Genomic DNA, 26,509 nt, shown 5'->3' with positions numbered 1-26,509 from the left:
GAACATCAGTGCTTGTATACAGAGCTAGAGATAATGGAAGGAGTGGGCCTCGGGCCTCCACACCGAGGGGTCGTATGAGGTGATGGATGTTCCAAAAGAGTAAATATTTCCATATGGTTTTATTCTGGCTCCACGGCCTATCATGCCTGTTTTAGAGATATAAACACACGAGATCAACATCATCATCTGGAATTTAAACAGCCAAAATAACTCTATCATTTCATTCATCCACGTTTTATTCTTCTTCTTATTTCATTTATTTATTTTACCACCAAATACAAAGCTCCATTTACAGTGGGACAGCCTATAACCTGGCATATTTTCAGCTGGATTATGAGTGTTTAACCCTTTCATGCATGAATTATGATAACCTCTGTCAGAATTTTTACTAAATGTTTTTATTCATCTTTAGGCATGAAAAAAAAAGGTTTGAACTTTATTTTTTTTTTTCAACCCAAATTTTATAAAGATATATTTACATGTCCAGTAGCTGAAATCTAGCTAGTGATGCATGATGTACAATTCAGTGGACATGTGATTAGTCATAATTTCTTCAGAATACAAAATCAATACTTGGAAAATTAGACTTAGATGTTATTTGATGTCACCATATTTTTCTTACCTGCAAGGGTCTCTTTATAGAAGGTTTGAACAGAAATGGTCTGTCGACCATCTTGGTTTCACTCTTTTTTTTTGTTTTTTCACTTGCAATGTGAGATGATGCAATAACATCCACTGTAGTGGCTGATGTGCAACTATGCCATCAAAACTCATGCATATACAAGAAAACAGCTTTTGAATAGCTCTACACTAACTGGATAACTTCCATCTTTACTCGGGGAGTTTCACTTCATTTCAACTTTAACATGATACCTTCCTTTGACTCCCAGTGATCCGGCGGCTCTACTTCCTGATACACCTGTTTGTCAGGTGGGATCGTCACAGTGTGCAGGCGCAGCAGACACTGACTCACTCCTAAACAGACCATGGGCGGAATTTTACCAACCCTTTGACGCAACTTGGACTGGTTTTTTTTATTTTTGGAAAACGTAATGCGAGTGAACCCGTTTTCACAGATTAAAATGCGTCGACCACGCCAGGGGAATAGCGCGCAGACTGTCGAGCTGTTCCTGTGTTTTTTCGGCGTTTTCGGTAAGTAAACAGGCCGGAGCGGCGCGTCCGTGTTCCAGCGCCAGTTAAACCACCGTGTTCGGCACAGAGCTTGTCCTGGCAAACTGCTGCTGCTGCTGCTGCCGCCACTCATGTGGAAAGATCCGTTTGACTTACCTGTGACGTGAAGTCACTTTTAACAGTGTTATTTCTCAGAGGAAAAAGGCAGGCCTGTTGGACAGGAGCTCTGAAGGCTACACCAGTGCCTACCTGCTGGAGACAGACTGAATGCTGAAATCCTACAAGAAATACACACCTCCATGAGAGTATATTATATATTATCATGAAGCTGTAGTGAACTCTGTCTATTATTAATTTAATTTAGTAGGAATGGGTCAGAATAACCTATAGGAATCAGATCGCTGCCCCTGTGGGCAAAAGAACAGGCCACAATAATAACAGGCCGGTGTAAAAAGCCAGGCTTGGAGGGACTCTGACTACTGGTATGCAGTGAGTTAAGAGCTCTGTGTTCAAACATGGATGTGAACCATGGGTAATTGTTTCCCTCTCTCTGCAAGCAACTGACCTGTTACTGAAGGCATGAAAGTGGGAGTTACATAGCTGCTGTGTATCAACACCATGTTGGAGCATCATTATTTATTTGATAAACAGTATTTTGTCTTACACATGTGCCTATTTCCTGGCCATGTGCCTATTTCCTGGCCTTGTAGGACAGGAAATAGGCCTACAAGTGTAATGAGATTTTCCTGTGAGGATCACATCAGGACAGCGAAGACACCATCACAATATGATATTATTCTGACTTTTAGTTTAGTTTACTGATGTCCAGACATGTTGTAGGAGCGAGGGGTTACCATGACCACTGATGAGCTGCCAACTTCCTATCGCACCTATAATTACTAGATTTACGCTACGCTATTTCTTCAAGTTCAAGAGTGGTTTAGCTTTCAGGGCCCCTCTGCTTGATTTCTGCTTTTATGAAGAGATTGCTTTGTTCATGTTGTCGGCTCACTCACCCGAGGGTCTTTAAAGATGAATCAGGTTGATCGCATGATATCTCTTACACTCTCTTGTGCAAGATAAACTTTGTCCTTATCGTGGCTTCCAGGCTCTCAGATGGAACCAGCGGTGTCAGTCTAAGATAGAAAAAGAGCAGCTGATAGTTGGCTTTTGCTCTTGTTGCGTCCTTGGAGAGAAGAGGCTTTGAGGCCTTTGCTTTGAAATGGAGGCCTGTGTCATTTATGTGCAAAAAGCCAATTGTGTATTTATTCACTAAGGGGGTGTTGACATGCAAATATAGCCAGTTTTCCATTATGGTGTCATGTTAAAGGTCAGAGGATTAAACCAGATGATCGTGGAATCCATGGCTTTTCCTTCAATGCCACCATGGAGTTGATATCTATGCTTTTGAGTGAATATCTCATAAATTATTGGATGGATTACATACCGTCAAATTGTATGGAAGCCCTGAGACGCAAGTCTCACCTGAATTTCTCTGCTGTATGTAGGACTTAAAAACAGGTGAAAAAAGGTTTATCCAGGACAGTTTTTCTAAGTTACCAATATTTTTTTCATAAATAATGCTTTTGTCAGGTTTATTTTCGTTGCTTTACTCATTTTGGCCACAAATGTGCACCACTACCATGTTGTAAATAGCATTCATATTTTTTCCATCTGACCAGCAGCTACTTACTTTATAAACTTATTATTTCTTAATGATAAATAAAAGCTAAATCAGATGCTTTTTAAAAATTGTATCAGCAGTTTCTAACCATGAAAAATATTTATATGTATGTATGTCATTTTTTTTTTCACATTGGTGCCCCCTTAGCACAGCAAATTGACTGGTACCCAATGTAATGTTATTATTAATGTTTCAGTAAGCAAAGCTATACAGTCCACTTAACCTAGGTTGTAGCTGTTGGTTAGCCATGAACAATATGTTTTTCACTCACTAGCTGGAGCGCTAATGGCTAACGTCAGTATAGCTAATGCTTGCAGCATATGAGCGCCAATTAGAATATATTTCCTTCCAAAAGAAAGACATGCCAGTATGTTACATAGCTTGCTAACACACAACATATACCTTGTGTTTAGAATGCATGGAAAAAATGTTTCCTCCCACACTGCTTATCACCTCCCTACCCCCATTGCAAATTCGGCGTATTGGCAAAATATACAAAGTTTCAGCTGTGTTCAATTAACAACTCAAACAAGAACAATTAATATAGCTCAGCACAACTAATATGAGTGGTTTCTCAAAATTCAACACAAAATGCCACGTTTAATGACTACTGCAGTCTTATTTAGCTCCCTGAATAGACTCCCTCATAAGAGTACTCATTTGCAAATCAGGCTCCTGATTAGTTGGATTAGGTGTGCTTGAGATGGAACACAATACCTGAACTGGTTGCACAAACAAGGAAACTGATACAAATAGATAGCAAAGGCACTGAATGTTCCTAGAGAAACTGTTGAAAGCATAGTTCACAAGTTCAAAGCTAAAGGAACACTGGCTATACTACCTGGACGTGGCAGAAAGAGGAAGCTATCAAGTCTGCCACCAGAATTCTGAGGAGGCACATGACCAAAAACCCTCAAGTGACTCCAAAAGACCTGCAGCAAGACTTGGTGGCAGCAATTTTGGGATTCTGTTCTGCGGAGCGATGAAGCAAAACTGAAACTTTTCCGGTCTAAACAGAACACCTGTGGATCCTGGTCCTGGTTCTGCTGATGTGGTTCTCGGGTTCCTGTGGATCCTGGTCCTGGTCCTGCTGATGTGGTTCTCCATCAGCCAATGGATGTGCGTTTGTCCAAGGCTACAGCCTGTCCGTCCTTGGGAGCTGGATCTCTCCTTCACTGTGGTGCTCCCGGAGGTTTCTCTTTTCCCACTGGGTTTTTTGAGTATTTCCTTCCCGAAGAAGGAGGGTCATAAAGGGCAGGTGATGCCTCGGACTGATCCACCGGACTGATCCATTGGCCTCATCGACTGCTGGACTCTTTATTAGATTGTTTGTTCGCTTACACTTCTTGTTTATTTCAGTGAACTTTGTAAAGCACTGTGAGACAACTCTGTTGTGATATTGGGCTATACAAAATAAATTGAACTGAATTGAATTGAACACCCGTCCTACAGTGAAGCATGTCAGTAGCTCAGTGAACCTCGGGCTGCTTTGCTGGCACTGGAAACCTACAGCATTTGGAGGGCAAGATGGATTCGATCAAGTATCAGGATATCCTAGGAGCAAACATTATGCCGTCTGTAAGGAAGCTGAAGCTTGGGCGTCATTGGACCTTCCAACAGGACCGTGATCCCAAGCTTACCTTCAGAAAAAAATTTGAGAGCTGGAGGCTACTGTCCATGAGGAGTGGACTAAGATTCCTCAGGAATGCTGTTATAACCTGGTGTCTGGCTATGCTTCACATTTGTAGCAGGTCATAACAGCAAAAGGAGGCTCTACTAAATATTAAAGATGCTTGTCCAGAAGGGGTGGAATAATTTTGGGACTGCAGTAGTTATTAAAAGTGGCATAGTGTGTTGAATTTGGAGAAACCACCTGTAATATTAGTTATATCGAGCCATTTCAATTGCTCTTGTTTGAGTCATTTATTGAACGTTGAACTCCTAATATGCCTAATTTGCACTGTTTGAGTATCTCTTGTCAGCTATTAATAAACGATACAGGTGACATGAAACAATAAATCATATTTGTGACTCAGAATTAAATAATTTCCTTTATAAGGGTAGTTTAATTTTAAAAATGATCAATTTCTGTGTAAACGGGGCATATACACACCTTGCATAAAAAAAATATAAAGAAAAATTGGCCTAGTTTTTGTTTTAGCGGATCTCTGTGGCACATATGCACGACAGCTCTCACGCCTGCTGTAGGTGTTTCATTGATTATAGTGAAAGCGAGGTGTTGCAGCAGCTGTTCCGCCAGCAGTCCTCGTATGTTACGTGTTCAATGTAGTCTGCTTGGAAAACACCAGCATTGTGCTGCATTCCCAAACAATCGGTCTCCAAAAAAACACTGAACCATAGCGCTACAGGAGACATACATACCAGCCTCATCATCCACTGGTTTTCTGCCGTGATAAGAAGCCACTTGGCAAGCAGTCTTCCAAACAACACATTTCCCATGTCGGATATGGAATCATGAGTCATGAGTACTATAACGCACATGGACAGTAATAACGTAAAATAACATTCCTTTCAAATGAAACTAACTAGTAATAAGTAATAAGTTACATTTTGAAAATAAGTTGCCCAACTCTGGTACCACGACGGTGGTTATGAACTGTCTGTGTTAAGTCAGGCTGTCTGCTTTAGGTTTTGTGCATGTTCCTACAAAAGGGGAAGTTTGACTCCTTTTTCACACAAAATTGCTGAATGCTTTCTCAATTAAGACTGAAAAATCAAAAGAAAAGACTGCCTCCTACTTCAGTCAAGAGGAACAGGTTGTTATAATCTATAGCTACGAAGAATATAAAAGCTGTAGTTGCAATAAGTTAATATTTTGATTTTACCACTGAGAGCACTCTCAATGCCTCCTTATAATTTCTGATGTAGCAGCTGCACATTTTAGAGCTCTTATTTATGAAATGATAAACAGACTGTACTTGTATAGCGTCTTTCTAATGTTTTTGACCCCTTAAAAGTGCTGTAGCACTCTCTCTTAAGTCAGACACTATGAGTATGAGTGTGAGTGTCTTGCTGAAGGATACTTCAAACCGTCAATCTTCTGATCATACCATTACAGCATATTTAAACATACTCCAAATTACTTAAGTTTCTGGTCAAATCAAAGTGAAATTAATTTTATTTTTGAATAGTGAATATACCAATTAACTAATCATTTTTCTAATCTGTTCTATCAGCTGCTGTACATTGTAAAATAGACTTGGAAGCTGATGACCAAACATAAAAACATAAGCCACAGTGGTCTGGATGATCTGCTGCGTAACATTTGTAGTGTTTAACTGTTTTGTGTGTGTGTGTGTGTGGGCTGCTGGTTGAGTGGGTTGTCCATCAGTTGGAAGGTTGGTGGTTCGATCCCCGGCTCCTATGAGTCAGCATGTCGAAGTGTCCTTGGGCAAGGCACTGAACCATAACTTGCTCCTGAAGCATTGACCCTTCAGTGTGTGAAAGAATAGTCTCCTCCAACTTAGATTGGGGCGTGTGAATGGGCGCATGAGGATGTAATGTAAAACTGCTTTGGGTAGTCAAAATGACTAGAAAGGCGTTATACAAATACAGACCATTTACCATCTGTGTGTGTGTTTATGTGTGTTACAGATTTTCTGTGATGCACACAGTTTGTGCCACTGTAACTGCATGGCTTTGTTTGGTGGCATTACTAAAAAACGGCTCATTAGTTCTGCATTAGGATTTGCATATACAGTATATTGTATTCCCTCAGCTTTTTAAAAGCTGAAACTCAGAACATAACTCGGTTTGGACCAGGTTAATGTCGCAGCTTAAGTTACCATTGTGATCTAGGCAGGTTAAAAGAGAGCCAACCTCCTGAAATTGAAAACCCTGGCTTTAGTCTCAACATTGTTAACCCACCTTTCTTGCTTAGTAGTACATCCCTGCCATAAGGATTCAAGGATCTTTATTGTCACACCAGCACACATTTTCACATGAGATGGCATGAAATGAAGTACTCCAAATAAGTAAGCCAAAAAGAATAGATAAACTGGGTAAACAAGCATTAGAGAATAAACAGCACTATAAAAAAACAAAATCACTATAAAAACATTCTAAAACAAGCAGTGTGCAACATGCAGTTGGTTAAAGTGAAATGTGCAGTGAGGTATGTCTGTAGAAGTGTAAAGTGTCTGTTGTCGCAGGTAGCAGGGGGAGCTGCAGAGCACCTGTTGCTGAGTTCAACAGTCTTAACAGCTTCTGGAAAGAATGGTCCGGATGCTCTGCAGCCTCCTGCCCGAGGGGAGAGGGGTGAAGCGTGAGTACACACAGAGTGATGCAGATGGCCCTCTTCCTGCATCTGCTAGTGTAAATGTCTGTGGTGGTGGTGGGTAAGCTGCTCCCCACAGTTCTCTGTGCAGCCTTCACCACCCTCTGCAGAGCAGCTGCTGTGCCACACAGTGATGCAGGAGCAGAGGATGCTCTCCACCGCACATCTATAGAAACAGGTCAGGGCTGAGCACCAGCGCGCCTCTACTTCCTGAGGAAGTAGAGAGTGGGTGAGGGCTGTGTGAACCACCGATGAGATGGCATCATTAGTGGAGCAGTTCTTCTTGTAGGCGTACTGATGGGGGTACAAAGTGACATCAATGAAGTCTTTTGTGTGGGCCATGACCAGCCTCGCAAAGCACTTCATGACTGTCAGGGTGAGGGCTACCGGCCGATAGTCATTCAGGCCTATCCGTGTGGAACTCTTGGAGATGGGGATGACAGTGGCAGTCTTAAGGCAGGTTGGAACAGCCGACTGTGATGCACTTGATGCCCTTCCACATGCTCTGGGGGGTTGTTGCTAGAGAAATGACCCTGGATTTTCTGAGCATTTGTGGCTTTGGCCCTCTTAAGGCCTGCAGTCAGCTCTCTCCTAGCTGCTCTGAGTGCTTCACCTGCCCTGAATGCAGCATCCCTGGCTTTCAGCGGAGCTCTGACCTCTGCATTCTGCCAGGGTTCTGGTTCGCGTAGATGGTTATTATCTTGGTGGTGGTGACATCCTCAGCACACTTGGAGATGAAGCTGAGGACAGAGGATGTGTATTCCTCTCCCTCACATGTAGCTGCCTCTTGAGGGCTGCCTAACAAGGAATTGCGAAGGAAAGGGGAGGTGAAATTATCTCTTTGCCAGTTAGGTAGTTGTGGGCATTGTCCAAGAGCAACTGTTCTTTTGACTCAATTGAGTCATTGTTACTAAATATATCAAGGTTCTCTCTCAAAAGAAGCTGTCAGTATTCAACTCTTGGTCATGGTCTCTTGTTGTAGACAGGTCTCTGGCTGGGCCTCCCTTGGCCCTTCTTAAGGAAGTGATAACAAACATCAAGAGACACAGGGGCATAGTTAAAGGGCCCAGACAGACGTGTGTAGCAAGTCTGTAGTGAACCTGCCTCAACCATTCATCCATACAGGGTGTCAGCAATCAGCATAATATCTCTCGGTGACTGATATACAGACAATTAATATACAGAAATCCTGTGGCATATAATTATAAATGATAACAACACTTCTTATCTAGCTGACAATATCAATACTCATGACATATAAACTCAAATTAGAAACCAACCAGGTAACACCACTTGGCTTTTTTAGAATATAAAGTTGTATTGCAGAGTAAAGCAAAGAGGGGCAGCTGAACCTATGCCACTGCCATTTGGGCTTATTTGTAGATTTGTATTTGTAGTTTTTATTAATTTACTATCAGTAAGAATACTCACAATGTGTCCTCCTTTTTCTTTATCTGTTTCCCCATCCACCCACTTTTCTTATTCCTCTTGAATTCTTTTTTTTTTTTTTTAAATATGCTTATATCACATACCTCTCTTTTCTCTTTCATCTCCTTGTCACTCTGTCATCGTTCTTTTTATCTGTCATTTCATCCCCAGCCCCTTCCCTAGTCTCCTCTATCACAGTGAGTACTCCAGCAGAGCTCCATGCGTCTAAAGGGGATGCCATCACTTTGTCCTGCACTTTCACTTCCACCAGTAGGCCAACCAGTAAGATGACTGTCGACTGGTCCTATCGGCCCCAGAGTGGAGGGCCTCCACAGACAGTGAGTATAGCAAACAATGCTGTGTTCATGTACTGTATGTTTCAGTTGACAGTTGCTGCTCATTCTATGTACTTAGTTGTACTGATGAGAAGAATATCTTTGGATTTTGGGCAAGTAATTTGACGTTGTCACCTTGGGTTCTGGGAAGCAGTGATGGCCAGTTTGCGCTTTACATTTACACTATATGGATTTGTTTTTTTTTGTCGCCCCCCTGCCCACACACACACACACACTTGAAATATGCATATATACGTACACAGATGTGTTTATACGCATATGTAGATACCTACACACTAGAGGTGTTGTAAATTCTGAATCGATGCAGTGAAAGAACACATCAGGAGTTCTAAATTCCAGATTTTAAGTAATTGTTGTTTTTTGGCTTCAAATGGACAATAAAGTTGGGAAGTTATAGTTACGATGCTCCTACATTTGCACAACAACGCCGCTGTCTTGCATTGAAATGTGGGTGAACATTAAGCTAAAGTTACTTATGAAATGGCAGATGATAAAAATGATAAATGATAAAAAAACGCTCCCACTATTTTGAAAGCGGACCTCTAGGCACATTTTGGATTTTATGAACTTATTGGGAAACAAACTGGACAAGATGCATGCATTACCCAATCTTTGGCAGCTTTCATAGTTAAGGTTCTGCAGCAGTATTCAGTCATAGAGAGCCATCTCTTCTATTCAGCCATCTGCTAAATACTTTGGAGCCGTGGTATAAGCTATATAAGAAACGACTGTACCTGCACTCTACAGGGACACCATCCCAAAATGTACACTTGGGGGGGGAATGAAGGCAACAGATATCTACAACCGCCCCAGCCAATGAAATATGGGCATTTCTGATTTAGTGTAAAGCAAACCTCAGATAGATGAAGCCCCGGGAGGAACACAAAGTCGAAAGATTTTATGATCTATGCCTCCTGCAATTTTCACATGAGCACACACTGTGCCTGTAATTTATACTATATCCAAGGGATACTTTCATTGCTTGTCATTTTGGGGAAACAATTAGCATTTGTCATTTTTTAAATCCAAAATTGCCACCATAGAGACTTTGAGAAATGTTCTCATATTTCTTTGTTAAAATGTATAGTCAGTTAACTCCCCAAGAATTTTGAATGAAAATGCACTTCCTAAATAAAAAGAGAGACCAGATTTATCTGCTTGTGTTGGAGATCTAGAACTGTACTACATACACATACTGTGTATACAGATGAGTACAATTACATGAAAAAGTAAAATGACCAGAAAAGCAAAGGCAACAAAATGTGCTGCATAGATGAATAATGAAAGGAAAGGAAAACTAATGATGATTTACGATTTTTCCAAACTTACTTGAGTCATTACTTTGTGCTTTAAATATGTAACTTTTTCTTCTCACACTTTAAGTTTCATACTGTGGGAAAAATACCAAGTAAACAGAACTTGTGGCATGAAGAAAGATCATAATTATCAATATGACAAAGCTCAAAAAACCATACTAAATGTTTAGTCAGTTAATCAAGATAAGAATCTGCAAATTGTTCAGCAGTGAAAAGAGTCTTTAGCATCAGCTTTAATCAGGTTAACATTATATATTGTGTGTGGAAGTTAAGAAGGCACTCATTTATTTCCATTTAACTTTTAAGACCTCACACAGACTCTGTTAATTGCGCTGTGTAACCTCCATTTCACTCTCTTCAAACATGACTTGTTTGAATATCTGGTTGCTTTATTTGCATTCCTTTCCAGCTTGACTTTTGGTTTCTGAACAAATACACCTGCACCCTGAGGTAAACCATGGTCAATCTCAGTTTTAATTCTCATGCTTTATGACCCACCTATATACCATCCGTATGCATTTTTTAAATTTTTTTTATCAGCGTTACTATTGAGGTAATGTACAGCTTTTACCCAGTCACATTCCAGCCCAGCTCTTGTATCTTCTGGAGGCTTCCCCAGTAAATCCCAGCTGGTCAGCTACCCCTTCTTCCTTCCTATGCGGTGGTTTAGTGGTTTCGTTCGAAATGCGTTCAGATGTATCCATCTCAGCCCATAACTGCACTCAGTCCTCTAACCCACATAGTTACTGATCCTCCAAAAATCCACCACATGACTTAAGCGGTTCCATTTGTACTTGAAGATACCCATCATATGTGGTTCTGTCTAATTGCATTTGGACCCTTAGAATCCATAGTCTGGTAGCTGCAACCCTATATGCCATCATTTCCTATAGGAGCAGTCAGAGTTAAGTGGAGGCTAATGTTTTGTGGCTACGTGATATGGAGTGCTGTTGGTTTAGTCATTAAGATGCAGCTGTCTGGTTTCAAAATGTGTATGAAAAATGACAGGGTACATATTGAGAGCGCATTAGGAGTTTGTATGCATGTGTATGTCAGATAGTGTGGTAGTACACAAAGCCACACAGATATTAGTAAAAAGATGTTTCAGTCGCTACCTAAAGAAAAGCTACCTTTGACCCAGCCCAAGTAGTGTCTTTATCGCCGATAAATAACATGGGCAGTTTGCTTATGTGACCCTCAGATGGAACCAGGTCTGGAGGTTTCTTCTTTTCATTTCTAAGCCTTCGTTTACTTTCAATCCAATTTCATTAGCAGTTTTGGCTGCATTATTGGCCTGTGTGTCCCCAGTCGTATATCACACTGGAAAAGACCATGATTAACCACGTGAAAAGCTCCATCAGAAAATATGATTTTGCCGCCAAAGCTTTAGTGTCAATCTGAATTGCTGCAGTGCTTCAGTGGCTTGCTTAATTACCTCAGCCCTGATGAGAATTCATTTTGCAGATTGGAGAAGAGAGGCTGAACGATCAATGAAATAGCAGTGGAAGCTGATGGTAATTGGAGGTTTTGGCAATTGAATTTTGCTGAATAATGCGAAAAAAATCTAATTATGATCTAAGATTTTAGTTAGGTTCACTTTTTAAGTTTGTCAAGTCAGTTGAAGCTTTTGTCTGAATTATGAAATAGACTTGTAGAAAAGGTGGCCCCCGTGTAAAGCACTCCAACATCCTTGGCTGTATTGCAGATGGCTGTGATTTGTAACATGAGCTGCTCTCATGTAGGCTGAGCCCTGCCAAGTCAAATACCAATAACAGTGCAGGGAAATGATTAGATGTATCTCTGCCAGACCTATAATCAGTCTCTGAGAAATGCAGCTCATAGATACACAAAAATGTATTAGTGTCAGTTATTGGTCACACTGTACAAAGTTATCTATGTTGACATTGCTCCTGGTGTGTAAACCTTTGGGCAGTAAATACAGTCTTTTCACACAACACATATATTTTTGCATGATCCTAATTTAGGCTGCACTGTTACATTGTAAATTGTTCTAGGACTGTTCTGATACACATTTTACACCTAGATGCTGTACCTACTATATTTCCAGATGGAGATTATGCCACAGTTATGATAATGGTTCTGCTTATTTTTCTTCATATTTTCATATACAGATACATGATGTTTAGTTTTTTTTTTTATTTTCATAGTGCATATATTCACATTTTGGATGCTTATGTAGTCTTTATCACAAATCATGTATTTTTTCTATTGAGTTTTTAAGCGAGACTTTTTGGGTAATTGTTGAAACTAAGCTTATACTTCTTGCTAAATACTTGCCAAAAGTAGTTGACTCATTTATTTATTTGCATAAGACCTGGAAAGCTTGAATGTAAGCGTAGAAGAATCAATGATCTTTTCACTTCCACTGTTAAAAAAGAATAAAAAATGGCACAAATGTCCACTCGGACTCAAGAATCATTTAATTAGGTTTTGCTGGTCAAAGGTCAAGGCCACTGTGACCTCACATCGCTCCCATTTCCATCAAAGGTAAATGGATTGTATTTGTATAGCACCTTTCTGGACTTTTTGACTACTTTGAGTGCTTTAACACTACATTCACATATTCACACACCAGGGGAAGATTTTGATCATATTTTACATTTGGTTGGATACTGGATTGGTGACAGTAGTCTTGAATCTCGATGACATGGATGTTAACTGCAACTTTGACGGGTTGACAGAGGCATGCAACTGCAAGGTGTAAGGTGGTGATTCTAGTTATTCATGTTTCTCAGACTGAACAGACTTCTCTCCTGTGTTGTCGACAGTATGCCAGAAGTAAAAGTCATCTGTCCCACCAGCTGTTGCTCCAGACACTTAGGCTGAAAAATGGTTCTCTGAAAACAGCTTCTCTAAGTGCTCCAACATACCCGGACAAAGAATGGACAAGATGTCCGTGCGGGTATAGGTCCCTAAATTGGAGAAAATAATTAATTTGGGTGACTGGCGGGTGGATTATTTATGTGTAAATGCAGATTTTTGATGACAAAGTCTGCCCATCACTATTGGATACTAAAATAGAGACACTAATCTCGAGTGCCCACCATGAAACTGTGGTGAAACGCCTGTGCTGTCCGGTTCAGGATGTGAGAAGCATCCACATTTTAGAATTTGTAGCTTTGTTGCAATATCCATATTTGAGGAATTTTCTACTGTCATGACCACAACTTTTTGTTCAGAATCAGCCTTATTGGCCAAGCATGTGAAGACGTACAAAGAATTTGACTTGGTTTTATATTTCGGCCAATGACCTTACACAATAACAGAACAATAACAGCAAAGCTTCAAGTCAAAGCCAAAGTCAAGTCAAATCAATTAGATACTATTTATATATCCCTAAATCACAGTTCCTCTGGTAGTACACCACGAGCACATTGGTTTACTAATGTTGAGCTTCAGGTGGTTGTCACGAAACTCTCTTATCAGTCCCCTAGTAAAGAGGTAAAGATAATTTCGAAGTGAAGATAGCATGTTTCTCATTGTAAATCATTCACTGAATCATGCCAATTTGTTGATAACTTCCAATTTACCACAAAAAGTCTCCTCCCCCCTCACACCATTCACTTTTGCTTCATGCAAGTATAATGTTCTAACTCTCTCTTATCTCTCTCCAGTTTTTCCACTTCTCCTCACGGGCGTTTCCTCCAGTTGATGGTCAGTTTAATGGTAGAATCCGGTGGCAAGGAAGCCCGGCCCGTGGGGAAGCCTCCATCTCTCTGATCAACGCCACGCTGAGCGATAATGGGACCTATACGTGCTCAGTCAGAAACCCTCCTGATGTACACGGGTCCCCGAGCTCACATACTGTACTCACCGTCACACCAAAGGGTAAGGTGGTGTCAGAATTCTAACCTTTATCTGCATATTTAGCCGTATACATTTGATTTCCTGGACTCTTAATCATATTTATCCTCCAAATATGTATGAAATTAAATCCATTTTAGTGCTTACCCTGATTTCACCTCACATGTCAGGATATGACTTTTCTAGTCACTTGTATACTATAAACAAAGAGGTAAGAGTTGAAATTTCCACTGCCACTACTCTTGGGTGGAGGCCGAATCCAAACATCTATTTAGTGTTTATGTAAGCTTGTCATGATGTTAACTATTTTGGCTCATACATATTTCCTACCTCTGCTGTCAACAGACTGTAGATGGTTAAAGGCAAGGATGTATTGGAGGAAAACTCATCAGATGAAAGTTTCCTACTTTTATAGACTGATTTAAATGTTTTTGAGCTAAATGTGGTTGTCAAGAATTATTACACTAATGTAATACATGATGACAGGGGTTCTTTAAAAGCAATAGTTTGACATTTTGGGAAAAGCACACATTTTCTGAGGTCGGCAGCAGTGACGAGGAAAGAGGGGGCAGCTACCGCTCTTGTGAGCTTGCGAGGCTCTGTCCGAGTTTATGATGACTGACCTTTTCCAACTTGCTGCCGTGGCTCTTGTGACCATGGCAACTACAGTAAGGGAAATAATACAGGAGCCGAATTTACAGGTATCTTAGAGAAAGAAACCTTCCTCAATTCAAATCAATTCAATTCAAATCAATTCAATTCAATTCAATTCAATTCAATTCAATTCAATTTATTTTGTATAGCCCATTAGTTGTCTCAGTGCTTTACAAAGTTCACTGAAATAAACAAGTGTAAGCGAACAAACAGCAGAGGCACGGGCTGCAAAGCCCGATTAATTGGTCTGGGACCATAAATGGCATTTATGATGCTAGGTAGTAAAACCTGCTATATTAATTGTGTCATATTGCTATAATCAATAATAACCGATAATTTTGTCTATTCTAAACTTTAGCTTCAGCTGTGAGGTGAGGTTGCCGGGAGCTGCTCCGGTGAAGTTGTGCCCTGCCGCCACTGATTCAAAACACAGATGTTGCCAGGCAGCAGCTGTCCGCTGTGTCAGACCACCTTTACTGTACTGCACTTATTTTACCATGAAGGCTGGAAAATGGGGAAATGGCTAGCCAGCTTTGTACAGAGAAACAAATGAAATGCCCAATGTTTGTAGTGCCTCTGGTGCTCACTAACTAATGGGCAGTCTCCATTGGAAGCCTTTTTAGAAACGTTTTTGACGTCCATCACTCTCACGTTGCATGGAACAGATGTGCTTCTGTTTCATTAAAGAATCAATCCACATTGATTTGTAGGCCTCAAGTCTATTTTTGTGGCATTTACCGCATAGGCGGTTGTTACATAATTAGTTGTCACATAAATATGCCGCTGTTTATGTGTTTTGAAGTCATTCACCATGTCTTCATTGTTGATCAAAGCTCCCAGTCTGTCTGTGAACTCTGTTTCACTAACTTTACCGGCAGATTCTCCACCCTCGCCAGGTAGGTGGGGAAACAAAACCAGTGACTCAACAGGTTCATGCCATGGAGCTTACAAACACTGTTGGTTCAGTAACTTTCTGCTGTCGGTCAGCCAGGTGAAGGCAGGTTAGCCGGCTGTTGTCCATTCAGCACCCAGAGCTGCTGCTGACGGGCGTCATGGGCGACACAGGCACTGGACGACAGAATGCGAACACACTGCTCATGTCTCACTCACCTTTGCACACGTCTCGCTTCCAATGTGAATTCCCAGTAACACATCTCATGTCTTGTGTATTGGCTGGCTGGAGCAGTTGCCAATGGCAACCAGTGGAGAGCGAAGATTCTGTCACATAATCTCATGAAAATGGAGAGTTGTTGTTCTTACACTTCGGTTTTGTACAGATTAGCACACAAGATATCGTGTGTTGATGAATGAGCTTTGAAGATGCTGTTAGGCACCTTTGGACAGATCCAGATTATTGATTAAGGTAAGCTAATTGGCTGCTGGCTCTAGCTACACAAGAGTAGTACCAGACTTTTCAACTCATGGCAAGAACAAATAAATGCATTTCCCAAAATGTTAAGCTATTCCCTTGAGGATAAGTAGTGTTTTGTCTGAATTCACACTTTCGTTGTGTTTTAGTGTTTGCAACATTTTGGTCATTAACTTTGCCATACAAGTACAGTCCATTTACCACTTAACACATGTGACACATGTAGAAGTGCTATACATGCTGTATGTGTCTAATTCTTTTGTTAGGCAGTATGAAGCATGACGCTATGTGTGTGTTTGGTCTTAAACAGCTCATTAATGTGTGCCTAATGACCTCTCATCCTCCTCCTCAGTGCCAAGCATTCGCTTCTCTGATGTTGCGGTCCTCCTCTTTTTCATCCTCCTTCCCTCCGCTGTCATTACCCTCATTCTGATTGGACGGATGCTCTGTCCCAAGAGACAGCGCAACCAATCAAAGACCTACAGATCGCCGATAGAGGTCACAGAGGGGTGAGTAGATTTATTCAACCAAACACTGCTGTGTGTCTCCCGGGGGGGGGGTAATGTTAGTCATTGCTGGCTTTGATGGCCATAAATATGCTTCTGGTTTGCCAGCTTGATGAAGGTTGAACAATAATTAAAGTTTGAGTGTAGGATGTGCTTGTAGTTGGTGTGCTTGTTATAGTTGTGTGCTGTGAGTCAGTGAGGAGCCAACAATCTGCAGTCAGTTTATAGTGTTGCAGTGTTATACTATATGCTTTTATGAATGATATACAGGAATATAAATGTTAAACAAGCCAGTGCTACTCTTTAATACACGTTTAACAGATTGCATCAATTATGTGATTAAAGGATCATGGAAACAATGAGCAGCAACTCCAGTTCACTTTACTTTTGTTGTTAATAATTCAAATTCAGCCCAACATTTGTTTTGACTTTTCTGTAGCTACATCATTTTTTTCCTGTTTTTTTTAATTTTATTTAGTACATTGAGGTACTCTGTATAATCTGCCAGCATCTCCTTTTTTTGTTTTCTTTTCATTCTTCTGTTTCCCAAACCACAATGAGATGACCCCATTTCCTGTAAACTGCACTCCAGTACTTTCTTAAAACAGGAAACAGAATACATCTTTAGAAGTATATTTGTGTTTTTTTATGGTGAGCAGCAAAAAGTGCAGAGATTAGCCCATTTCCCCAAATGTGGGGAAACTGTTCTTTTGAATTTGAAGAAAAAACATAATGCTTTGTGAGTAAATCAGTAAACATGTAAATACAGTGTGAAAATCTTACAGGCAGACTTTTTCTTCCTTATTGTGAGCATGGTTATTTTTATTACGAACCATCTTTTCTGTCCGTTCTGCGTTCATCAGAGAGGCGTATGGGGTCCATCCACCAGGGGCCAAAGAAATGAGGACTACATGCTGTGACCTATATCTGATGGTACAGTACAGAACCTTTCATTATATCACACTGTTTTCCAACCCATAAATAACTTAAATAGACATGTCTGCGAGATCCCATTTAATTTTACATGGCCTCCATGTCTGAAAACAGGGCTTGAGGCTTTATAAAATATAGATTTTTCCAGTGTAGTTGTTTTATGTGTTGATCTATGTGATTCTCTGTCCGTACATAGCCTAATCTGACAATCCCCTTTTCTGGTCTGTCCAGGACTCGGAAGATGACGACAGGTATTACGACCTAAAAAAGAGGCCTCCTATGGATGAAGGTTATGCAGAGTCTCAGTTGTAGAGAACCCTGCTGATTGATGCCTTCGTAGCTGGTGCCTGAGGCACTGAATGAAAAGAAATGCTGGATTAATGGATTAATGTCTTCTTTGCCTATCTTCTTTCTCAACCTCTCACCCAGTCACCTAAATGATGTTTGCATTTTGCGGTAACTCCTTTTGAATAATACTTGCATTTTTGTCTTCAGACGATCTGAATTATGCATCTGCAACATCATATTTACACTATATAATAATAACTAGAATTGTAACGATATTATAATTTGATTTATGCCTACAAGTTCCTAAGTTTTCCAAGGCTTCTCAAGAGTCAGTCCTCTGTTTTACACCTATGCAGTGAAAAAGCAGAGGTCTCAATGTCTTAATTTTAGGGCTAGTGGGCATGATGAGATATCGCTATGCTGTCTGTACAGGTCAGCAGCTGTTATCGAGCACTATGTATATTTTTATATATTGATGATTTATATGCGTCACTTTTCTTATTGTGAAGGAGATATATAGTTTTTGTCTAATTTATTGTGTGTGTCAGAGCGGTTGTATGAAATTTGTTGAGCCATAGTGGAGCATTTCTGTTCTATCTTTAATATTTGGAAAGAGAATAAATGGGTTGAATTTTGAACAGCAACTGTAAATAGTACCGCTTGGTACTATTTATCCAACGTATTCTATTTACAGTATATCGTCTATATTTTCAGTGTCTGTACGTTACTGTACCATGATTTCAACATAAGCAGTAAATATATACAGTGCTTAACAAATGTATTAGACCACCACCCAGTGTAAGGTAATTGCCTCCCCTGCCCTAAATTAACAGTATTGCTGATTACCAAAATATTTTTTTAGTTTCTGTAAGGGTTAACCCACCAGTATGTGCAAGCTCTTTAATCAAAATGTTGGATTTGAAATGATGGCCAAGTCAAAGTCCAGACTTGAATCCTATTGAATTAAAAAATAGATCACACACAGCTAGGAACTATTTGGAGCTCAATAACAAAAGAGACGGTCGAAAAGTCCATGAAAACAATCAGGGCCAAAGGAGGTCAAACAAAATATTAAGATTTTTGGTTAAAATATGTGAATAAGGACTATTTAGTTGTTCCAGTTTATTTGCCTAATAAATAATAATACAGTGTTTAATTTGAAACAAGTTTTTGACAGATTTCTGAAATATTAGTGTTTTCTCGTTTTTATGACAGGTGGTCTGATAAATTTGTTAAGCACTGTATATATGTATATACATATATATGCTGCTCAGACAACTGAAGGGAACACTTCATCATCACAGTGTAACACCAAGTTAGTTAAACTTCAGGATATCAATCTGTCCAGGTAGGAAGGATAAGTGATTGTGAACCTGTTTTGGAATGGAAGGTGGTGGCCACAGACAATTGTCCTCTCCTTGTCCTTCCTGACTGATTCTTCTCTAGTGTCCTCGTCACTACTGGTAGCATGAGGTGGTACCTGCAGCCCATTCAGGTTGCACCGGTAGTCCAGCTCCTCCAGGATGGTACATCCATACATGCTCTCGCAAGAAGGGTTGCTGTGTCTCCCATGTAGTAAGTATAGGTGGGCATCACAACGGGACACCAATATAATGTAGCGGTATATATACCTCGCACGCGGGCACCAAAATATGTAGGAGATATAAGGGGGCCTCTCATGAGGGCACCAATAAATGTAGCAGGTTGACTACCATTTAATTAATTAATTAAAAGCTCTCGTATCGATAGGGGGCACCACCCGTCGTTGGACGGGAAATTCAACTTATTATTTTATTAGCACAGATGGCTTCAGGTCTTTAACCTCAAGAATTAAGCATTAACCATTAAACATTTAACAGTCTCAGTTCTAAATGTGTAAGTTCTCAGTGGCATTGATCCTCTTAGACCTTGTTATGAAGAAATATCCAGGCAGCGAAGTGGCAGTTAATACACCTTTTTATTAATAAATGCTAAATATCAACATAAAACACGAATGACTATAAAGGCGAATACGAGAGGAATGACACGAGACAGACAACAATCAAGACATAAGACTAACATTGCTGATAAACCTTTGGATTAGTGATAGTGAAATGAAACTGAGTATGGATTTTACCAGGGGACGAGGGAAACCCGTCTGACTTTAAGAACGTTGTGGTTAGAACCACAGAGGATCCACTGACTACTCTCCCTGCAGATTTAGATAGATCTCAGAGCTACACTGACACCAACCTGTGAACTAACACCAGCTGTTATACTTCACGTGGGCCCTTGGTCCAGCAGCAGCAGTTCACTCTGCACCGTGGTTCAGGAACTTGAAGGTTCTGGTGGAGCAGGATGTGCTGGTTCTTGGTGGTGGCGTCTGTCGGTCCGTTCGGACTACAGGACAGCCTCTTCAGCTCTTAAAAGGCAGGGTGCAGGGTGCTGGATCTGGCTCTGATGTCGGCCTCAGCTTCAAAACTCATTTAAAGCTCACTAAGAAAAAGTTGTCGCTGGTCACACGCAACAGTTCAGAGTTATCAAAACGAGAGTTGCTATCAAAAAGTACTTGGTTCTGGCTGGTGTTTCAGGCGGTATTTAAGAGGACTTTAAGAAAACTCCATTAGACTTTCAGTCATAGTGATCAGCTATAACTTCAGAAGAACGGTCTACAAAAGTTTAACTTGAAGGTAGCAGGCACAAAGATTATAAGTAACAAAAGAAAAACTTAAAACAAAAATAAAAATAAAATAAAAAACAGCAAAGTGGAAAAAGAAGGGCTAAGCAATGACAGGAGGGAAAACAGGTTTTATCCTCTGCATCTAGGGGCGTGTTCTCATCTGACAGGAACGTCTGTGTCATCACTTAAAAGTTTTAGACGTACTAAATTAGATTTCTGTTTCATATTCACTATGTTCCAAATCTATTTTCATTCCTAACATTGTATGGTATACTGAATCAAGATATTTCATTTCCAATACATATGTTCATTAAGTCTTTACCAAATAACTTCCTAAATGGCATGACACACAATGACCTAATCTTTAACATTCTCAAGTTTGCATTAACTTCCATTATTCTAATTATCACATTACACAGATTAAACAGACCTGGATTGAATATATTGTTGGTTAGTTTCTAACTTATTAGACACAGATTATTAATTATATGGGCTTCCTGAGTCTTCTCACCCATTGGTGAATTGCAGTGTTATCACAGGATTCGAAGCAGCATTCTTAAAAGTTGTAATTGGTTAGTTGGTCATCCTTGGACATTCATGAACATGTGGGTTACACCATTGGACAAAAGAACACGTTAATTAGCATTAACTGATCTGTGGGCACTTTGGACAGTTCCTTTAACCACATTTAAAATTATAGCAGAAATGAAAGAATGTTGATACAGACTTCCCTCATTCCTCTCCCTCATCAGTCTGGCCTGGGCCTCAGGGGTCCACAGGTGAAGGAGAGATCACGGGGTTGCTCGGACAGGACCCTTCTGTCCTAATCACTGGTTCATAAAGGGTTCAGAACGTATATGTCGATAGAAGTTTGCTCCACACAAGAAGAATATGCTTATGTGAGCCATGCCTCGCCAAAAAGAGCTTTCAGAGGATCTACAATCAAGAATTGCTGATTTACATAAAGCTGGAAAGGGTTACAAAGGGATTTCAAAGACTTTAGAAGTTCACCAGTCTACAGTCTACAAATGGAGACACGTTGGGACTGTGGCTACTCTACCAAGAAGTGGGTGCCCAGTCATAATGACCCCAAGAGCACAACGAAGACTCATCAATGAGGTAAAGAAACAACCCAGAGTGACAGCCAAAGATTTGAAGGCGTCATTGGAACTGGCTAACATCTGTCTTCATGAGTCTACAGTACGTAAAACATTGAATAAGCAGGGTTTCTATGGCAGGACACCACAAAGGAAGCCGCTGCTTACTAAAAAGAACATTGCTGCATGCCTGAAGTTTGCCAAAGAGCATATTGACACTCCACAGCAGTATTGGCAAAATGTTTTGTGGACTAATGAAACTAAGATTGAACTATTTGGAAAGAAAACACAGCACTACATCTGGCGTAAAAGGGGCTCTGCATATCATGAATCATCATGAAAACATCATCCCAACTGTAAAGTATGGTGGAGGAAACATCATGATTTGGGCCTGCTTTGCTGCATCAGGGCCTGGCCAGCTTGCAACCATTGAAGGGAAGATGAATTCCCAAGTGTATCAAAAAATTCTTCAGGATAATGGGAGAATGTCTGTACGTCAGCTGAAACTCTGTAGAAGTTGGGTGATGCAATAGGACAATGACCCAAAACACTGGAGCAAGTCCACAACAGAATGGCTTCAGAAAAACAAAATCTGCCTTTTGGAGAGGCCAAGTCAGAGCCCAGACCTGAACCCAATGGAGATGCTATGGAATGACTTGAAGAGAGCCATACACATGAGACGTCCACAGAATATGACCGAGCTAAAGCAGTTCTGCCAGGAAGAATGGGCTAAAATCCCTCCTGAACGATGTGCAGGTCTGATCCACAGCTACATGAAGCGCCTGGTTGAGGTTATTGCTGCCAAGGGGGGGTCAACCAGTTATTAATTTTAAGGGTTCACTTACTTTTTCCACTACCATTTTGAATGTTGAATGAGTGTGTTCAATAAAGACATGAAAGATCAGATTTCTTCGTGTTATTATTTCAGGCACATTATATGTGCCAATACCCTTGACTTATATGAAGATCAGATCACATTTTATGATAAATTAATGCAGAAAACCATGAAATTCCAAAAGGTTCACATACTTTTTCTTGCCACTGTATATATTGTGTGTGTGTTACAGTATATATACAGGTTTTGCATTCACAGTTTTGCTTTAATTCTTTAATGCTTTAAATAATTTGTTCAATAAATTGATGCATCTTTTTGAGCAACCAGATCATTTCTTGATAAAACTGATATACAGCATACAGTCACCATTTTCTCTTTGGCTCTCTCTTTGTTTGGTCTGTTGCACTATTCATGAATGTTGTTAAATATTCTTTTAAAAAAACTCTAATGAAAGGATGGAGTCTCTGAGCTTTACTCATAAAATGCAGCAGCATCTGTTTCATCTATACAGTCGTGGGATTTAAGAGTCATAACAAGACCTAATAAAAACCCACCAATGAAACACACAAAATGATGAGTCCTGATTCTGTTTCTCATTCAGCTCATTCATGCCATCCAGGTTTTAATAATTCAAACACTGCAATGGTGAAACAATTATCATTCCTGCTTCATCTGAACTGCCATGGCAACAGCTTACTCGTGTCAGGCAGCCAAAAAAGAATTGATTCAAGAGAGAAAAGACACCGCTGATGGCCTGGACTCTGGACGAATGTTAGAGGAGGGATCATTCAGATTTTCTAGTCCCCAGGCTGAAGGGATACAACCTCAAGCCAGGTTCACCCGCCATAGAAAATGAATGTCCCGTGAGTGCACTGTAGTGATGTCAGCGTGTACATAATACAGAGGTAGGTAGCATCATACTCAGACTGAATGACCATAAGTTTCACACAGTTTGACAAGTTAAAAGATTTATTCAGGCAACAAGGTTGGTGGTTAGCAGTATGAACCAATTTGTTCCTTTACCTGATGGATCCCAACCTGGGGGTCAGGATCTGTCTGAGTAGTTACCAGTTGTCTAAATTGTATGAAATACTTAATACTTCCTCATCTTCCTTTTAAAATCTGATAATGAAACAAAAACTCTTTGATTGAATTGTTCTGAACTCCAAGTACACATTGAGGTTTTAGCCTGTTATTAGGAGTCACAGGTAGACTTTGTTGCATCATAAGTTTCAAAATATAACTGATGTGCCTGACTGTAAAAATGAAATATGAACCAACCGCTTGAGCATGTACCAAAAAAAGCAGAAGTTGAGGACACACATCCACCTTATGTAGTACAATTTGCCTTCTTACACACTTGTTGACAAAAATGGTTCCCACAACACTGTTTAATAGGGGAGTTCACTCCAAAAATACTTGAGGAAAATGGGAGGTAAAAACCATACTATTATTGGTTTGAAAATAATTCCACTTTCTCTCTACTTTCTAAATTGGGTCTTCATGGAAGAACACGTGTGTGATATTGTGTGAGTGGATGTCATGTCATGTCTCGGTTCAGAACTAGAAAGCTGGTACAATTTTATTTTATTACGGATTGTGGGAAAACTTTTTAATCTTCTGGTCATGGTCTTGTCTCGGATCATACTGATACAAAGAAAGCATGGCACCAAAAGGGACTTTAAAAGTTGTTTAGGGCTAAACTAAATGTTCAAAACGTTGTAGATATTACACCATTTTACTTGTGATATTAATTAATGTAATGAAATTACATTTTTTTTTGTCAGTCCATCATTGAACATCATGTACTTGAAATGCATCTGACTATTTATGTTCCGTATTCATATTTTTTTCCTACAGATAGAGGTGACGGGAATTTTAGTTAAAGGCAGAGTCTATACCATTTGAGAAACTAGCAAGAGTAGCTACATTTTAAAAGTATACAGCTGGAAATATCCCACCCCCTCCCATCAGACCTCTCTCCAAAGCCACTCCCCTGAAACACATGAGTGTACATTCGGCTAATGGTACTGCTTTACTGGAGGGCAATTCCATGATACTGATGAGAAGACCTCTGTTCAGGTTCAGGTCTCTCGTTCGTCCTGTACACACCCCTGATGTTCTCTCTCAGCTTTTCAAATGAACAACTCTGTGAAATTCCACAATCATATAAGCACAAGCAAAATGACCATCACAAATGTAACGTTACCTTTAGTTCATAGTTACTGTGCCTTGTGCTAATGGTTTAACTCACTAAACAATCAAGGCACACAAATTTGAGTGTGTGACACTGAGTGTGTGCTGGACTTGAACTTTTTGAAGCTTTGGCTGCACTTCCTCTGCCATTCTTGAGCGACTAGCACACTAGCTTTAGAGGTAAGTATGCTGAGCCTTGTGGAAAACTCCACTCACGCCGAATGGATACAAGGGCAGAGTTCACACATTTACAGTAGATAACTTTTCACTGTATGTTCTTTTCTGTAATATGACAATCTCTGAAATCAAAGTTAGAAAGGAAGAAAAGAAATCAAGAACTGAAACTGGTATTGCCCTTGAAGATAATACATTATACATATTTTATTTTATGTATTATTAGTTTTTGGCGGGTAGACCCAATCAAAATAGTGTACATATATATGTACAGTTTAAAGATGTATGAAGATGAAATATACTCTGGAGGAGTCCAGACACCCGTGGTGTCTCTGACTAAGCAAAGAAAGTTTGATGACTTTGATTGCCTCATGAGGGTTAGTGCAGGGTTAGGTTTAAGTGCAAGAGTGGAAAACGCCCACAATCAGCTGATGAGATAGAATCAGAAAAAGAGTGCGTGAGAGGAGGGAGAGACAGCGTGAACATAATGGGTTATCATGACCAGACAGTCTACCTGCCTGAACTTGAAAACCGGATAAGATCCTAAGTACCACAGTTCTACATCTTCATAAGGGGAAAGTGATCAATTATAATGGTTGTTGTAAATTTGGCTTTTACCTTAATATTTGAAACTAGCTTGCATATGGTCAATGGAATGTGAACTGTCTTATACACACACCTGCAAATTAGGAGCTTCATCACAGTCAGCCCAAAATCTCAGTCTGCATTTCTGACATGCATAAAAGAGCACAAGGCAATATTTAATATGTACAAATGGGGTTGCTTAAGCGCCTTTTAACACAATGAGTAATGTGGACTTCAGTGGCAGTTTGAAATGACCATTTTACAGGGCGTTCTTTTGCCATCTCTATCAGATGCAAATTATATACAGCACTAACAGTGTTATTTGATTAGAAATAGTTAGAGGTAGAACACTGCTCCAAAGGAAAGCACACTCGAAAGCACAAGTCGCGAGAGAAACAAATTGCCTGGCATTCGCTGATGATGTGACAATGTTTTGTGGGTAGAAAAAAAAAAAAAGTGATAACACAATGTAAACTGAATGTTTTCAGACTGCATGTTTAATAAAACATGACCACAACATAATCACTGAAATCATGAAAATGACTTTGTAATCACAGTTAGCAGCAGCAACTTACAGCCAGTGTGTTGCCAGAACATACCTCTTGGCATCTTATTGATAGTGGCAAGACAGTGTGACATTATTGATCTCTGTGGCCGGCACAGCAGCGGATTCAGCTGCTTAACAGAGCAGTCAAATAACTGGACATAGATTAGCAAAATGACATATCCAGATGAGGAGCAGCTACTCTGGGCTGGGTCAGTTTGCAGGCAGCTGCTGACCCACACAGTCTCTGTGTTGCTACCTCCACAGCCTCAGTTTGATTTGGCGCTTGGGAATTTGAGTGTTTGGACTTGTTTCATGTAGACAGTCCCAATCATTTTTTATGAGACTGTGTTGCTGTTTTTTTTCCTCTTTTAAAGAACAGTGTTACCAGTGTGGGGATTTGATTTGAAGTAATTTGCTAATTGATGTTTAAATGATGATACTGTAAACCTTGTTAGCAAATGCCTTTGGATTAAAATGTCTAAGTAAATTAATTTATATTACATTATATTGTACAAATGGGTGACAAACACAAGATGTATTGTAGAGATGTTGGGCCACCACGGGCCACGAGAACCACATCAGAGCTCCTTGGCATAGATTCCGCAAGCCTTTTAAACTCTACTGAGTTG

The 26,509-nt window shown here is 40.1% G+C and overlaps 1 protein-coding gene across 1 annotated transcript; it reads left to right on the top strand.

The window, feature by feature from the left end:
- Nucleotides 1–938: 938 nt before the first annotated feature.
- mpzl3 (myelin protein zero-like 3) lies at nucleotides 939–18,436 on the top strand. Its single transcript, XM_070828577.1, has 6 exons — nucleotides 939–1,152; nucleotides 8,712–8,878; nucleotides 13,848–14,061; nucleotides 16,413–16,569; nucleotides 17,430–17,499; nucleotides 17,731–18,436. Exons 1-6 carry the CDS (start codon nucleotides 1,053–1,055, stop codon nucleotides 17,809–17,811), a joined length of 789 nt encoding a protein of 262 aa, XP_070684678.1. The 5' UTR covers nucleotides 939–1,052; the 3' UTR covers nucleotides 17,812–18,436.
- Nucleotides 18,437–26,509: the final 8,073 nt, after the last annotated feature.

Source organism: Pempheris klunzingeri, chromosome 4 (genome assembly GCF_042242105.1).
Source record: "Pempheris klunzingeri isolate RE-2024b chromosome 4, fPemKlu1.hap1, whole genome shotgun sequence".
Lineage (NCBI taxonomy): Eukaryota > Metazoa > Chordata > Actinopteri > Acropomatiformes > Pempheridae > Pempheris > Pempheris klunzingeri.
The sequence above is the reverse complement of the archived record's forward strand: the minus strand, read 5'-3'. Positions and strand labels throughout refer to the sequence as shown.